This window comes from Falco punctatus, assembly GCF_963210335.1.
Source record: "Falco punctatus genome assembly, chromosome: 7".
NCBI classification, from domain to species: domain Eukaryota; kingdom Metazoa; phylum Chordata; class Aves; order Falconiformes; family Falconidae; genus Falco; species Falco punctatus.
Genome location: NC_137587.1, coordinates 43,766,407 through 43,782,723, shown reverse-complemented (window position 1 = coordinate 43,782,723; position 16,317 = coordinate 43,766,407). Strand labels below are relative to the sequence as shown.

General features: G+C 50.3%; 4 protein-coding genes across 4 annotated transcripts in view; all 4 read left to right on the top strand.

Annotated features, from left to right (window-relative positions):
- LOC308067141 (inositol 1,4,5-trisphosphate receptor-interacting protein-like 1) overlaps positions 1-2,601 on the top strand; it is a 36,092-nt gene extending 33,491 nt beyond the window's left edge. Inside the window, exon 2 of the mRNA XM_080395473.1 lies at positions 2,502-2,601. The gene's annotated coding sequence lies outside the window, so the exon portion shown is untranslated. The remainder of the gene's footprint in view (positions 1-2,501) is intronic.
- Positions 2,602-2,611: 10 nt separating this feature from the next.
- On the top strand, positions 2,612-3,595 carry LOC308067143 (inositol 1,4,5-trisphosphate receptor-interacting protein-like 1). The gene has a single exon (XM_080395475.1). It carries the CDS (start codon positions 2,921-2,923, stop codon positions 3,449-3,451), a length of 531 nt encoding a protein of 176 aa, XP_080251601.1. The 5' UTR covers positions 2,612-2,920; the 3' UTR covers positions 3,452-3,595.
- An 11-nt stretch (positions 3,596-3,606) lies between these two features.
- LOC308067140 (inositol 1,4,5-trisphosphate receptor-interacting protein-like 1) lies at positions 3,607-5,900 on the top strand (the record flags this gene model as incomplete). Its single annotated transcript, XM_080395472.1, has 1 exon — positions 3,607-5,900. The coding sequence occupies exon 1, from the start codon at positions 5,043-5,045 to the stop codon at positions 5,898-5,900; it is 858 nt and encodes a 285-aa protein (XP_080251598.1). The 5' UTR covers positions 3,607-5,042.
- Positions 5,901-8,010: 2,110 nt separating this feature from the next.
- On the top strand, positions 8,011-8,995 carry LOC308067142 (inositol 1,4,5-trisphosphate receptor-interacting protein-like 1; the record flags this gene model as incomplete). Its single annotated transcript, XM_080395474.1, has 1 exon — positions 8,011-8,995. The coding sequence occupies one exon, from the start codon at positions 8,011-8,013 to the stop codon at positions 8,851-8,853; it is 843 nt and encodes a 280-aa protein (XP_080251600.1). The 3' UTR covers positions 8,854-8,995.
- Positions 8,996-16,317: the final 7,322 nt, after the last annotated feature.

Genomic DNA, 16,317 nt, shown 5'->3' with positions numbered 1-16,317 from the left:
TGACTCTGAGACCTGCTGCTCCAGCTCAATGCACACAAGTCTATGGGGCCCTATGGGATTCCTCCCAGGGTACGAAAAGAACTGGCCAATGTTATCACAGGACCTCTCCATTCTCTTTCAACTATCTTGGGAGCCTAGAGAGGTAAGAAGACCCTGGTAATTACAGGCCTGTCAGTCTCACTTCAGTGCCTGGTAAAATTACGGAGAAGGTTATTCTGGGAGTTATTGAAAAACACTTGAGAGGCAATGCAGTCATTGGTCATAGCCAACATGGGTTCACAAGGGGGAAGTCCTCCTTACCTGTCTTAATTTCCTTTTATGACAAGGTCGCCCACCTAGCTGACCAAGTGAAGCCAGTAGATATGGGGGGGTGAGTTTTAGGAAAGCTTCTGATACTGTCTTGCAGTACCTTTCTGGACAAAATGTCCAGCATACAGCTAGACAAGTCCATAATATGTTGAGTGAACAATTGGCTGAAAGGTTGGGCTCAAAGAATTAGAATAAATGGGGTCACATTAGGCTGGTGTCCAGTCACCAGTGGGGTTCCTCAGTGCTCGATTTTACAGTCATTGCTCTTCAATGTTTTTTATAAATTATCTAAGTAAGTTTGCCAATGATACTAAATTAGGAGGAGCTGTGGACTCCCTCGAGGGTAGAGAGGCCTGACAGAGAGATCTGGATAGACTAGAGAGCTGGACAATCACCAACTGTATGAAATTTAACAAAAGCAGGTGCCAGATTCTGCACTGGGATGGGGTAATCCGGGTTATGTGTACAAACTAGGGGAGGAGAGGCTGGATAGCAGCCCTGTGGATTGATTGCAAGTTGAATACAAGTCAACAACATGCCCTGGCAGCCAAAAGGGCCAACTGTGTCCAGGGGTGCATCAAGCACAGCATAGTGAGCCAGTCAGTGGAGGTGATTGTCCCTGTTTACATCACACTGGTGTGGCCCCACCTTGAGTACTGTGTGCAGTTTTGGGCACTTCAATAGGAGAAGGACATCAAACTATCAGACTATGTCCAAAGGAGGCAATCATGATGGTGAAAGGCCTCAAGAGCAAGACTTGGAAGGAGTGGCTGAGGTCACTTGGTTTGTTCAGCTTGGAGAGGAGAAGGCTGAGGGGTGACCTCTTCACAGCCTGTAACTTTCCCAAGGGGGGCAGCGGAGAGGGAACTGCTGATCTCCTCTCTTCGGTGACCAGTGATAGGACACAAGGCAATGGAAGTTCATGTTGGACATTAGGAAAATGTTCTTAACTGAAAGGGTGGTCAGTCACTGGAACAGGGTCCCCAGGGCAGTGGTCAGAGCACCAAGCCTGTCAGAGTTCAAGGAACATCTGGACGATGCTCTTAGTCATATGGTTTAGTTTGAGGTAGTACCGCAAGGAGCAGGGAGATGGACTTGATAATCCTTATGGGTCCCTTCCAACTTGAGATAGTCTATGATTCTAATGTAAAATGCCAATTAAATTTTTCTGTTTTCACCTGTCATCGCTGACAGTTTTGATTGGGGAGCACAGCAAATAAAATCCTGCAGGCCACTGAGTCTAGGGTTTTTTTTCTGATTTCTTTCATTCAGCTTAACAAGAAAACTCTGACACATTGAGGCAGACCGCAAACATCTAGCCCATTTTCTATTTACTACCTGACCACAAGCATCTCTGAGCTTGGGCAACACCCAGATGCTGGCTTGGAGAGGTGAGGGGACAATAGTCCCCCCTTGCTCCCTGGCCAGTACCCAGAGCAGCACGCACAGGCCGTCAGATCGCATTGTATCCACAGCATATCTGGATCCTGTCCTGCCTCTGCTTCCTGCATTATGTCAAGGTAACTCACAAAGCACTGTGGTCCCCTATTCTGCAGAGGAGAATTACCACTTGTCTTCAGGAGAAGAGGGGGTTCACATCTGCCTGTTATTCAGACCTCAAGCTCTGCCTTAGCAGATGCATTTTTAACCCAGTAATTTTCCAAAGCACGTTACGCTGTAGACAAGGCCTATTCAAGGGTGTAGAACAAAGAGTGCCAAACATGCACAAAATCTGTAATTATACATATCTCAGCACAGACCTTGACTTCAGTCCTGCAGTTTGCCAGGCTGAGACACTCGGACAGTAGAGAAACAGCTGCGTCTGTTTCAGGTCAGTTAAGTGTTGTGTCAGCATGCAGGAATTCTTTTAGGCTGTTGTAAAATACAGTTCATAAACTGAGAAATTAAAAGTTTCTCCAGTCCTCTACTTCCCAGTTTGTTGCTACAAAACTAATATAGCTGGAAAAAATACCTTGAGTTCCCGTGGTCCTACCAAACCCAGAAAGGTCATTATAACCACGGTGGTTTAAGAGTAATTCTTTGGAATGTTTTATATGGGATTATGGCCATTCTAGGAATGTGACAGTGGTCATCAAATCCAGACTCTCCCAGCTGCAGGAACTAAGGAGCAGATGTTCAGACCAGAAGGATCTTCATAACATCCAACCCATATCCCACTCCACCTACCCTAGGTTTCCTCCTTTCCTAGACTTCCAAGTACTCGCCTGAAGAGGCTGAAGAAACAGCACAGACAGCAGATGAACTTTCAAAACATGTGGGGAATTGCTGGCCACGCCTGAGCGAGGTGGTCAGGGGAGCCATGCTCTCCACTGACTTCCAGCAGTGCCTGTCCTGGGACTTTGCTCAAGGCCTGGTCCTGCTCTTTTGTCTCTGCTGGCTCTTCTGGAAAATGAGCCGTGAGACGGGAAGCAGCAGCAAGCATGGCATCTCCGGAAGCCTGCAGGAGGAGGAGGAGGAGGAGGAGGAGGAGTAGGAGGAGGAGGAGGAGCAGCCATTATATACGGACAGATTTCTGTATAAGTACCCGTCGAGCAGGCAAATACCCATTGTGGTGAAAGAGCTGGTGGACAACCTTCTCTGTGTTTGCCAAATGCTCTCGGGCGATGGCTTCGTGCCGCGGCTGCAGTCAGCTATGGAGGACGGCACCTTCCTAGAAGGCGACGATGCCCATCTTGTCTATCGCTTGTTTGTGCCCCTCGAGCCGCCCCCCGGGCACTCCTTCCACCTCGAGCTGGGCACCAAAAGGGACATGCCGGTGAGGAACTCCTGCCTGCGTGTGGAACTGGAGTGCATGTGCACACAGGAGTATGAGATGCAGGGCATGCTCTGCTTCCTCCACCAGCCTGAGGACCTGCTGATGAACAGGCAGGAAGCCAGCCTCCTAGAAACCTTCTGCACTGGCTCATACCTCGACGTGCGGAAGACTGCCTTCTGGCTCCAGCAGTTGATGATGATAGCCGGCGTTGTTGTGCCTCGGTTGGACAAATGGAGGCTCACGGTGCTGCCCTCATCACGCTTCTGCAAGATCAAGCTGACCAACGTCCTCGAGAGACCCCTCACCATTGAGCTGGTCTTGGCAGTGCAGCGAGGCAACTCAGACGCTTTTGTGAGCCTGGAGTAGGCAAAGGCCAGTGTCACCAGCAGTGCCGCGAATGGGCATCTGGTGCCCTTTCTGTTGGCTTCGGCATACGTATTCCACCTGCTCAATAAAGTCCTTAGGGAACTGAGCACTCTTATGTAATTTCTGTAGGATTCTAAAATTTACCTTTTCCTGCCGGGCTCGGTGTAAGGCTGCCCGGCCATTTAACCGAGCCCGGGAGCTGTGGGCCAGACAAGGAGCAAACAGCCACGCGGAAGCAGGCATCGGCGGGGGTCCAGAAGTGGGTGCCTCCTTTTGGAGGCCATCTCCAGACACGACCCTGCCCCTGCCCGCCCCTGCCCCAGCCCGCCTCAGCCTCAGCGCGCCAACGCGGCTGCCGCGTGCGCCCCTCAGAACCGCAAGTGCCGCTGTCAGGGAAACGCGCTCCCGGACGCTCTATAAAAGACCGCGGCCCTGGGCACTGAGGCGATCCGGGGACTCCACCACCGACAGGCTACGGAACTAGGGACTGGCGGGCCGCCGCCGCTGGGTCCGTGCTGGTGACTGTCTCTTGCAGCTCTATCCCTGTTGCTCGCTAGGTTTCCTCCTTTCCTAGACTTCCAAGTACTGGCCTGAAGAGGCTGAAGAAACAGCACAGACAGTAGATGAACTCTCAAACCATGTGGGGGATTGTTGGCCGCGCCGGGGAAAGGCACGGGACCTACTTATTGAAGTTAACCTGGCATGGGATGGTAAAAGCCTTGTTGCAGCTGGCTAGTTTTGATAGTGCTGCGACAGCCAACCAGCTGTAAAAATACTGTTTAAGTCTCTCTGAAATACTTGATACCTTTATTTGCTTGTGGAACACCTAAGAAACCTTTGGATTCACCCATACAGAAACATGTACCCAGGTTTGATCCCTGCCCAGGAGGAATACAAGGAGGTACCAAGACTGAATCCTGGAGTAGAGAGAGGGGAGGGGAGGCGAGGGGAAAGGGAGGCAGCAAGGGGAGACAGAGGGAGAAGGGGAGGGGGAGGGAGAGGGGGAGGGAGAGGATGCCCATGGAGAAGACCTTGCCTATCACCTGCTTGTGCACCTGAAACAGAAAAAAAGGGCAGAGGCGAGAGCACCCCTGTGATGTGCCCTGGCGCACATGATGCTGCGCTCTGGCACATGTGACATAACAGGTGAGTCACAATGGGGTGTGGTGGAGGGTGTGAGGCGGGGCAGCAGGCAGTGCTGCCCCAGTACGGCCTGGGCCAGCGGGGAGTGCACATGCAGTGAGGAGACTAGGCTGGATAAGGGCCCGGGCAGAAACGCGGGCCCTCAGGGAAGGGGTCTGACCCTGTGCAGAGGGCCTGGTGCTCAGAGGAATGCTGAGCAGGGCAGGGCAGGCCATAGCTCTGCCAGCACCAGGGCTGGGCACCGGTCTTGCCGCCTCCCAGCTCCCTCGCCCCCTCTCCTGCCTGCCCCCAGATCCCTGTTGCTCCTGACCCCACTGCCCCCGCCCAGCCCCACTGAGCCCCCTCCTCTACCCTCTCCTGCACGCTCCATAGCTCTGGCTGCAGTGTTGTCCTTGATTGTGCTGGGCGTCATCCAGATGCCACTTGCACAGGGCAGCTGCTCCAGGAGATGCCTCAGATGATGGAGCACTGGAGCCAGCAGCTGAGCGAGGTGGTCAGGGGAGCCATGCTCTCCACTGACTTCCAGCAGTGCCTGTCCTGGGACTTTGCTCAAGGCCTGGTCCTGCTCTTTTGTCTCTGCTGGCTCTTCTGGAAAATGAGCCGTGAGACGGGAAGCAGCAGCAAGCATGGCATCTCCGGAAGCCTGCAGGAGGAGAAGGAGGAAGAGGAGGAGGAGCCATTATATACGGACAGATTTCTGTACGAGTACCCGTCGAGCAGGAAAATACCCATTGTGGTGAAAGAGCTGGTGGACAACCTTCTCTGTGTTTGCCAAATGCTCTCTGGCGATGGCTTCGTGCCGCAGCTGCAGTCAGCTATCGAGGACGGCACCTTCCTAGAAGGCGAGGATGCCCATCTTGTCTATCGCTTGATTGTGCCCCTCGAGCCGCCCCCCGGGCACTCCTTCCACCTCGAGCTGGGCACCGAAAGGGACATGCCGGTGAGGAACTCCTGCCTGCGTGTGGAACTGGAGTGCATGTGCACACAGGAGTATGAGATGCAGGGCATGCTCTGCTTCCTCCACCAGCCTGAGGACCTGCTGATGAACAGGCAGGAAGCCAGCCTCCTAGAAACCTTCTGCACTGGCTCATACCTCGACGTGCGGAAGACTGCCTTCTGGCTCCAGCAGTTGATGATGATAGCCGGCGTTGTTGTGCCTCGGTTGGACAAATGGAGGCTCACGGTGCTGCCCTCATCACGCTTCTGCAAGATCAAGCTGACCAACGTCCTCGAGAGACCCCTCACCATTGAGCTGGTCTTGGCAGTGCAGCGAGGCAACTCAGACGCTTTTGTGAGCCTGGAGTAGGCAGAGGCCAGTGTCACCAGCAGTGCCGCGAATGGGCATCTGGTGCCCTTTCTGTTGGCTTGGGCATACATATTCCACCCTACTCAATAAAGTCCTTAGGGAATTGAGCACTCTGGTGTATTTTCTGTAGGATTCTAAAATTTAACTTTTAGATGTCTCTCTGAAAAGGCTAGATTCCAGCCGTGATGAGCATCTGGCTGAAGCCTGCTCTGGTCTGACAGCGCCCTTCAGCCCTCTGCACCAGTGCTGCTGGCACCTGCCGTGACAGAGATGCAGGCCCCACTACTACTGGAAAAAGTGCTCCTCGGAAGCCGGCAGTGGGGAATACCAGCCTGCGACAAAACATCAGACGTCTGAAACACAATTATTCATGCTTTGACCACCTTTGGTATTTCCCTGCATGTTTGTAAAGGACAGCTGCCCAAAGACTAGAAATGCAACACGGCCTTAGTGCAACATCCTGGCCTCAAGGGACCGATGGAAAACCCACGGGAACTTCTGCACTGCTGCCTTGCTGGATTTTGACTCAGGAAGCAAGGCTTTCCCCCACCGCCACTCTCCCAGGCAGTCGCTGCTGCGACTTCCAGTCCGCACCGGCGGGGAGAAGCTGGGTGCGCTCCGTGGAAGGCCATTCTGCGAGCTGACCGTCTCAGAGCTCCTTCACAGCCCTGCCGGGCTCGGTGTAAGGCTGCCCGGCCATTTAACCGAGCCCGGGAGCTGTGGGCCAGACAAGGAGCAAACAGCCACGCGGAAGCAGGCATCGGCGGGGGTCCAGAAGTGGGTGCCTCCTTTTGGAGGCCATCTCCAGACACGACCCTGCCCCTGCCCGCCCCTGCCCCAGCCCGCCTCAGCCTCAGCGCGCCAACGCGGCTGCCGCGTGCGCCCCTCAGAACCGCAAGTGCCGCTGTCAGGGAAACGCGCTCCCGGACGCTCTATAAAAGACCGCGGCCCCGGGCACTGAGGCGATCCGGGGACTCCACCACCGACGGGCTACGGAACTAGGGACTGGCGGGCCGCCGCCACCGGGTCCATGCTGGTGACTGTCTCTTGCAGCTCTATCCCTGTTGCTCGCTAGGTTTCCTCCTTTCCTAGACTTCCAAGTACTGGCCTGAAGAGGCTGAAGAAACAGCACGGACAGTAGATGAACTCTCAAACCATGTGGGGGATTGTTGGCCGCGCCGGGGCAAGGCACGGGACCCACTTATTGAAGTTAACCTGGCATGGGATGGTAAAAGCCTTGTTGCAGCTGGCTAGTTTTGATAGCGCTGCGACAGCCAACCAGCTGTAAAAATACTGTTTAAGTCTCTCTGAAATACTTGATACCTTTATTTGCTTGTGGAGAACCTAGAGAAACCTTTGGATCCACCCATACAGAAACATGTACCCAGGTTTGATCCCTGCCCAGGAGGAATACAAGGAGGTACCAAGACTGAATCCTGGAGTAGAGAGAGGGGAGGGGAGGCGAGGGGAAAGGGAGGCAGCAAGGGGAGACAGAGGGAGAAGGGGAGGTGGAGGTGAAGGGAGAGGGAGAGGATGCCCATGGAGAAGACCTTGCCTATCACCTGCTTGTGCACCTGAAACAGAAAAAAAGGGCAGAGGCGAGAGCACCCCTGTGATGTGCCCTGGCGCACATGATGCTGCGCTCTGGCACATGTGACATAACAGGTGAGTCACAATGGGGTGTGGTGGAGGGTGTGAGGCGGGGCAGCAGGCAGTGCTGCCCCAGTACGGCCTGGGCCAGCGGGGAGTGCACATGCAGCGAGGAGACTAGGCTGGATAAGGGCCCGGGCAGAAACGCGGGCCCTCAGGGAAGGGGTCTGACCCTGTGCAGAGGGCCTGGTGCTCAGAGGAATGCTGAGCAGGGCAGGGCAGGCCATAGCTCTGCCAGCACCAGGGCTGGGCACCGGTCTTGCCGCCTCCCAGCTCCCTCGCCCCCTCTCCTGCCTGCCCCCAGATCCCTGTTGCTCCTGACCCCACTGCCCCCGCCCAGCCCCACTGAGCCCCCTCCTCTACCCTCTCCTGCACGCTCCATAGCGCTGGCTGCAGTGTTGTCCTTGATTGTGCCGGGCGTCATCCAGATGCCACTTGCACAGGGCAGCTGCTCCAGGAGATGCCTCGGATGATGGAGCAGAGGACCCAGCAGCTGAGCGAGGTGGTCAGGGGAGCCATGCTCTCCACTGACTTCCAGCAGTGCCTGTCCTGGGACTTTGCTCAAGGCCTGGTCCTGCTCTTTTGTCTCTGCTGGCTCTTCTGGAAAATGAGCCGTGAGACGGGAAGCAGCAGCAAGCATGGCATCTCCGGAAGCCTGCAGGAGGAGGAGGAGCCATTAGATACGGACAGATTTCTGTATAAGTACCCGTCGAGCAGGCAAATACCCATTGTGGTGAAAGAGCTGGTGGACAACCTTCTCTGTGTTTGCCAAATGCTCTCTGGCAATGGCTTCGTGCCGCGGCTGCAGTCAGCTATGGAGGACGGCACCTTCCCAGAAGGCGACGATGCCCATCTTGTCTATCGCTTGTTTGTGCCCCTCGAGCCGCCCCCCGGGCACTCCTTCCACCTCGAGCTGGGCACCAAAAGGGACATGCCGGTGAGGAACTCCTGCCTGCGTGTGGAACTGGAGTGCATGTGCACACAGGAGTATGAGATGCAGGGCATGCTCTGCTTCCTCCACCAGCCTGAGGACCTGCTGATGAACAGGCAGGAAGCCAGCCTCCTAGAAACCTTCTGCACTGGCTCATACCTCGACGTGCGGAAGACTGCCTTCTGGCTCCAGCAGTTGATGATGATAGCCGGCGTTGTTGTGCCTGGGTTGGACAAATGCAGGCTCACGGTGCTGCCCTCATCACGCTTCTGCAAGATCAAGCTGACCAACGTCCTCGAGAGACCCCTCACCATTGAGCTGGTCTTGGCAGTGCAGCGAGGCAACTCAGACGCTTTTGTGAGCCTGGAGTAGGCAGAGGCCAGTGTCACCAGCAGTGCCGCGAATGGGCGTCTGGTGCCCTTTCTATTGGCTTGGGCATACGTATTCCACCTGCTCAATAAAGTCCTTAGGGAACTGAGCACTCTCGTGCAATTTCTGTAGGATTCTAAAATTTAACTTTCCTGGACTTCCTTCTCCTTTTTGTCGCACTTTTCTTATCAACACTCTGCCCCCATAAACATTCCTAATTTGCGGCAGTTGAGCTCATTTGCGTCTGCACCTCCCTGTGATTGTCGCACCGGATCTCCCTGACTCGGGCTGTCCCGGGCCGGAACGTTACATTGGCGGAACGGGAGCCGAGAGCGCCGCGTTGCGCCCGTCCCAAGTGCGGTGTGGGGCGCTGGGGCTGGGCGGGCGGTGGGGGCGCTGCAGTCAACCCGCAACGAATTACACTCTCATAAGGGGCCTCCCCAGTTCCTGAAAAGCTATTGACATTCAGCTACAGGGGGAAATCCAGGCCGTGTCCCGTGGCGAAAGGGTATTGCCGCATTAGAAGGGATAGTGACCCCTAATTGCAAATCCCAGGGAAAGAAAACGTGGACCTGGGGAGAAGTTGCTCAAGAATCAAGAAGTTACAGATGAAAATACGGCCCTGTCACTGCTCTGCTTCAGGAAACTTTCCTGATTGGTGGCATTTGACCTCATTTGAGTCTTCATGTCACTGCAGGTATCAAGCCAAGTCTCCACGGCTCAGGCTGTCCCAGACCAGAACATGCTCTCTGTGGAAAGGGTTTCCCTGACATCGTGCACACTGGTCCCTGAGCACAGGTGTCCCCAAGGAGCGTGGCAGCCACCTCTCTACAGGGAATTAGAGAAAGCAGCCTTGCCCCAAGAACTCAGTGTGGCAAAGGGCCCAGAGCAACCCACTGTGCTGCCTGTCACACCTGCCAAAAGGAAGCTGTAATGAAAACAAGTGACTGTTTTCACAACAAGCCTGTGCGTTCACTTGGAAATAATGAGAACAAGCACAAAGCAGCCAAGGAGTCCTTCTCAGGCTGTGTGTTGCTGCTCCCTATGGTCACACTGTCACCAGTCTCCCCTAGAATGGGGTCCATTTGACTACAGCAATCTACTGCAAGGTATCGTTGGTCAGAAAACTTAAGTGCTAAGGGAACCTCCTAAAATAAATTACTTTCAAAAGAAAAGATAGATAATTATTTTATAGTTGTTCTGCGGTTGCTAAAATTGCTAAAGCTGCTTTTTCTCTAGGACCTTGCAGACCCCCAGCTCACTTCAAGTGAGGAGGAAACTCCCTGCTGTGGTGGTCTTCATGGAGCACCAGCCAGTTTCCATCCCCTCTTGTCTCTTCCACAAAAGCAGAAGTGGCATGTGTACTTCGGTCCTTGTTTTCCGTGGGAGTTCCTGCCCCACTGACTGCCCTGGAGACAGGCTGCAGACTTATTGCACATCTTCAGTGGGTAGTCATGCAGTTGTGACTATCAGCAAATGTCTTTAACCCACAGTCTTCACTGTTCTTCCTTTACTTCCCCTAAGTTTGCAAGAATTAATACGAGAAGAGAGATGGAGGAAAAAAAAGATTATTTCCGTGAAGCTGTCTGAGTTACCTAATGGTTTTATAGATCACCTTGCTAGGAAGGAAATACCCTACAGAGCAGTACTTTGTGTCCCTGAAGGTTTTAACCTGTATTCAAATAATCCTGGTTGACACTGCATGGAGACAGTGACAGCCCTCGGAGGATAGACTACTCCAATAGCATGTTCCAATGACAATGTAAAATCATTAATTTATTTTTTTACAGTGCATTTCACAAAGTTGGCTCCCAAACTACAACCTACCAAATAAAAAATATCTCTGCCTTGTGTTGGTTGGTCTACCAGCTTCTCAAAAAATCTTGTTGGATCCCCACATGACTTGGTTGACACGTCACGTTTAAATTAGTACTTAAAGAGATTACTTGAAGTTTATTGCTCTTATCTTTGCTGTTCACTGGGTGTGCCTGTCCCTCGTTGTTTTTTTTATTTTATTTTTTTTTTTTTGCGCTGAATGAAGCTGTCTGAAACACAGAGTTATCACTGCAGGGCATTTGTGACAGCAGAAGAAGAATAAAAGAAGCAAGTTTTTTCTAATCTCCCAGTGTACTTCATCATCTTCCATCAGTGCAAACCTACCAAATGTGAAGTTTAGAAATACATAACAATTTCTTCCTACAGCACAAACTCACACTATTAAGGCAAACTAGCAATTATTCTTCCACACTAACATCAACATAAAGCAGATTAGAAGAATTAAATGCACAAGAGTGCAGTTCTTCTATGATTATGCACCCTTAATCTTCAGAAGATGGTTAATTACATTTTAAGCAGCATAAGAGCCCTAACATATTTGTATGTTAATAAAAATTCTCACCAGGGGTTTAAATCTAACATGTATTCACAGGTATAACTAATGGCATTTTTCAGTAATGCTGTGAAAAAATATGCCTGCAAGTTAGTACCTTCATACAGGAAACTGCTGGGAGTTTTTAATTTACTCTCTAACTATTCTCCTAATCATTCTCTTATCATGCTGGGATGGCTAAATGCATACAGATTATAATGATGGTGTGCACCCACCACAGCAGTGTCAGCAATGACATTTGTCAGCGTTGGAAGTCAGGTTGCTGCAATCAGAGCTCAGCAGCCAAGGGAAGAAGAGAAATGAACAGGCATGACACTGCAGCCTTGCAGTTTCACAAGAGCTCACGTTAACCAGTTTAAGGCTTATTCCAGTTCAAAAAGGGATTAGTCTTTACCCAGCACAGGCCTAAACATCTCTGTGATTCAGAGCTTTTATGACTATGTGTTAACTATGTCATGCTCAGGGATGTTGAAAGTGCAAAGAGATTTCTTACCTAGAAATCCTCATAAGTGAAGACACAGTCTGTCCATCTATCTCTGCTTCCAGTCTTTGGGAAGCCATAGCACTGAGATTCAAAGTGGAATCTGTATTCTTTATCCAGATCTGCTCCTTGGAAATTTCAGCTCCAGACAGTTCAGAATTTTGGCTAGGGTAAGACCTAGCATGCTTCTGGGTCAAAACCCTCTTTGCTTCCAATCCAAGGCAGCTCCAGAAAAGCAGAAGGGATCCCACTTCTGGGAGAGAGATAACATACCCAAATGGGAAGCACATGCCTTCCTCCTTATTTCACCCACTGCCCAGGAGGAGAGAGGGGCTCATTCACTGAACGGCACCAGAACCAAGCAAGCTCAGGGGAATGAGTATCATGGGGAAAGGGAAAAAGCGGGTGCTCATGTTTCCTGCAAGTGCTGAAGTCAGTGGCCACTGGCTTTGTCCTTCCCTCGGGTGTGTTTATTCTGTTGGTTGACCATCATCATGCCAGTTTTCTCTGCAGGAGCCACCTGAGTTTCAGGAAAAAGAAGCTTTACAGATCAACTTTATTTTTCTCTACTGTTTGGTCATTTCTTCCCAGCAGTGTTTTTAATTCATGTCTGCCTTCCAATGCAGACATTGTAATTCCGAAATATCCCCAGGGCATAAAAGATAATTTGGGAATGGAGGAAAGAGCTGAACTTTTGAATTATGTTCCCTAATTATTAGTATTCTGCATTCTGAGCCTTATTTGTGGCAAGGGTGACTCACTGCCCTTGAAAACCCACTGCCTATCTATTTCCTCTAATATTGCTTTCCCTTCTGATTTTCCGGATATGGATAGCTGACTGCTTATCTAGTCCTACCGTTAAAATGATGCATAACTACTGCATTTTGTGGATGGAAACATTATGGACACTGAAATGTCATCACAGCCCCATTTGCTCATCTGCTGTTATTTACTTTCCAGCAGACAATATTCAGTACACAGGCACACACAATGTAGAAGTCAGCACAACATTCATCATGTTGATATCAGGACATACAACACATACTGCCACTGATCAACAGAAACAGTCCAGGCTGGAGGATTTACAGAGCTCCCCATCTCTCTTCAGGCTCTGTACAAATTTCCCCTGGCTGAGACACTGTGGCTCTGGAAAGGAGCAGAGGCATGGCTACCTGGCAGTGGGAGGAGCTCCTGGAACAGGAGGATGTAGAGGTCTACTGTCGGGGTGACCTTCCTCTCCGGTGGATGAAACTGTGCACTGGTTTCCTTCAAAGCCTGCCAGTGCCATGGCTGCACTCAGTGCTCCCTGGGAGGTTTGCATAACACTCCCTAGGGCACCAGCCTGTGTCACTGCCTCAGATACTTTCCACTGGTGAGGCTTTTTGTGGATGCAGATGAAACTCTGTTTAGAATAAGAAGACATCTCCAGAAAAAACATCCTGAAGTCCTGCTACACAGTCAGGTCAAAAGAAGCAAATGCCTAGCTAGCCAAAAGCATGCCTCAGTGAAATCACTAGTGTTGCCCAACAGGGACTGTTTAGATCCCTTCAGTCCAGGGCTTGAAACCAGAAGCCACAATACCTTGCATCTGTGCATTATCATGTGCTATGCTCTTTATAAACACCCTGCAAAAATTGCCCTTACTCAGGCGAGTTTCCACTTCAGTGATGCAAGTCAGGAGATGAATACTGCCCTGGAGTGCTGGCAGCAACAGTAAGACCCCTCACAGTGGTTATGAAGACTATGGAACAGGCTGTCCAGTTAAGTCATTGAGTCACCATCCCTGGAGGTATTTAAAAGATGTGTAGATGTGGTGCTTAGGGACATGGTTTAGTGGTGGGCTTGGCAGTGTTAGATTTATGTTGAGACTCAATGATCTTAAAGGTCATTTCCAACCTAAATGGTTCTATGATTCTATGATAATATTCAGCCAACTAATGGGAATCCCTTGGCAGGGAACTAGCAGTAATGAAGATGAAGATATTGGCCTTGGGCTCTGTGGAGAATTTTTCTCTGCTGAGAGAGTCACCGAAAGAAAGGATTGGGCATCTCTTAAAGGCAGGTGACTGGTCATAGGCAGGCAGAGGACTGTACCTCAGAGGGCTTTAGATCTCTGGAGGCTGGGAGATTGCCACTGCATACCTGTCTTCCTCTTCTTGCTTCTCTGGCAGGCTCCCTCCCTTTTTGAGAAAAAAATCCTGGGTTATCTGGACCTTTGGTGACCATTCTGACGGACTTAATAACACAGATTTCTGGGAGAGGCCAAAGGAAAAGTTCAGCTATTAGAGGGTGATGGAAAGTGAGTTTTATGGTGTGGTTAAGCTCTTCTGTCTTACATTTCTTTATTCTTTTGATTCAGCTTTCAGTCAGCATCCATGATGTCTCAAAACTTCTAGCTTCACATTTGCATCAAGATCCTTTTCAGCCCAGAGCAGGGCACTACTATGTAATGCTGAAAAAGAGGAAAATAACCACAATACTTGCAAAAAGGTGTAGGGAAGATAGCAAACAAAGCTGCTTGGAGAGCACTGGAGGTGGTAAGGAGCTGGCTGCAAGGTGGTGAGATCTGGGAGAAAATCCTCAGCTGGTGCAAGACTGGGGCTTAGCCCAGCTACTCCCCTGAAGAGAGATGTGCTCTAAATAGTTGTTCATTTTCCTTCCACATGGTTCTGAATTTTGTTATCTTTTCCTTTTGATGCCCTTTTCAAACAAGGAGCTTTGCCATATGGAAATTCACAATTACACCAGCTTGTAGTTCCTCATATCTGCCACATAAAACAAAGCCAGTCACTCTTGACATCTGGAGGCAGCTGGCTGAAGAGGTTGGATCCAGCTTCAAACAGTGTTCACTTTTGTTGGGCTTGTCCTCCAACCCCAGTTCACACATCTGTTTTGACACAACCAGAATGATGAGTTTCTAAGTTTTACAAGAGCTGCCTCAGTGAAGGAATGAGGAAAGACTTTGCCAGGTCAGATCAGAGACCCACCAGTCCCTGTGTGGACCCTCCAACCTGGCCCAGAGCAGATGGACACAAAGGGAAGAGGATATGGACATTGCAAGCAGGTAGCCATACTTCCTCAACATGTAGTATTTCAGGTCAAATAATTCAGTCAGATGTACACTGGTTTCTTGCAGTGGAAGGGAAGACAAAAAAGTTATTCTTCCAAAGGTAATAGAAATTTCTGATACTGTATGCATTCACAAGCATAATTCAGAAAACTTCTGTCTTAAATAAACAGCTACTGCCCCAGCGCCAGGTCAGAGCCACACTGTGCACTTTGCTAGCCATGATGGGAGGAGAAAGAGACGGTCTTCATCCTTAGAGTCAAGAGGGTGGAAATACTCCAGATGTGAGGAGCTGCAAGTCTCAATGGGAATCCTGATTCAGCTTTTCCTCAGCACAGCGTGGATGCTGTGAACCACCACTGGGCTAACAAGCAGAAGGAAGACTGGAAGGAGCATTGGTGGTGGATGCAAGTGCTCAGTCTGACTCTTCCGCCCGCTCTTCACCTCCTGCTTCAGGGACTGAACCTGTATCTCCTGATTGCCCATGACTTGGTTTTGGGAACACCCCCGTGTGGAGTCTTAATGGATATTGGATGCATGCAGAGGACTGGGAATAAAAATTGTGGAAACACAAGGTTTTTGCAAAATATTTCAAATTGGATACCAGTTTTACTAATCTTAAAGTTGGATTGCTGGTGTTCAGGGTGGCAGGTCATGATGACCTAGAGCAATTTCTCCACACTTGCAGACACAATGAGGGGATTTTCAGTTGCATGAAAACTTCATCTGAGTGTAAGCTGTGATCTGGAAACCTCCACTCCACACAAGGAAAAGATTTGATTGTGACACCTGGAGAGCAAGAGGTCACACATTTCCCATTTTCATCCCCCCATCCCCAGCTGGGTGTAAATCATTCCTCCCTTCTCCTGGTGGTCCTTCCACTCTCACCTTCCTTTCACAGCCTTTTGGCTAAGACAAAGCCAAAAGCTGTTACCTGGAAATATGTGAAATCACAGAAAGTCAGGAAACATGGTGTCAGCTTCAGTCTTGCCAGAGATTTGCCATGACTGAGCATGTCACTTAACCTTACATCAATACCACAAGTGATGAAGGCCTCATTGGTATCACATTAATCTGTAATCAAAGCTTCACATAAGGATTACAGTATTAAGCTACTGGAGCAACAGAATATTCTTTGTTTGGGTGATCCCTTTGTTCCGAGAGCCCATGTGTATTATTGTCATTTTCACATCTGTTCATCACTTGGGGCAAATTTCTTTTGTCCCTTAGTAAGCTAAAGAATACATTTTCCCCTGCCATGCTCCCCCACGCTAGTATTTTTAAATCTAGATAAATTTTCTAAAGGTTAGAACATGTTGTATAGTTAAAATCAAGTTGGCAGCAAAGAACTATTTCATTCACTACGGCTCTTTTCACCATATAATCTTCCAGCTGGAAAGTGGGTGGGAAATTTGAAGTGATCTCGTACTTCCTGGCAACAACAAGGCTGAGGTCATGGACAATGGCTAGTGACCCTGGATGTTCATTGTGACACTTGTTATGGGAGTTTAATCTTTCAGTTTTATTCAG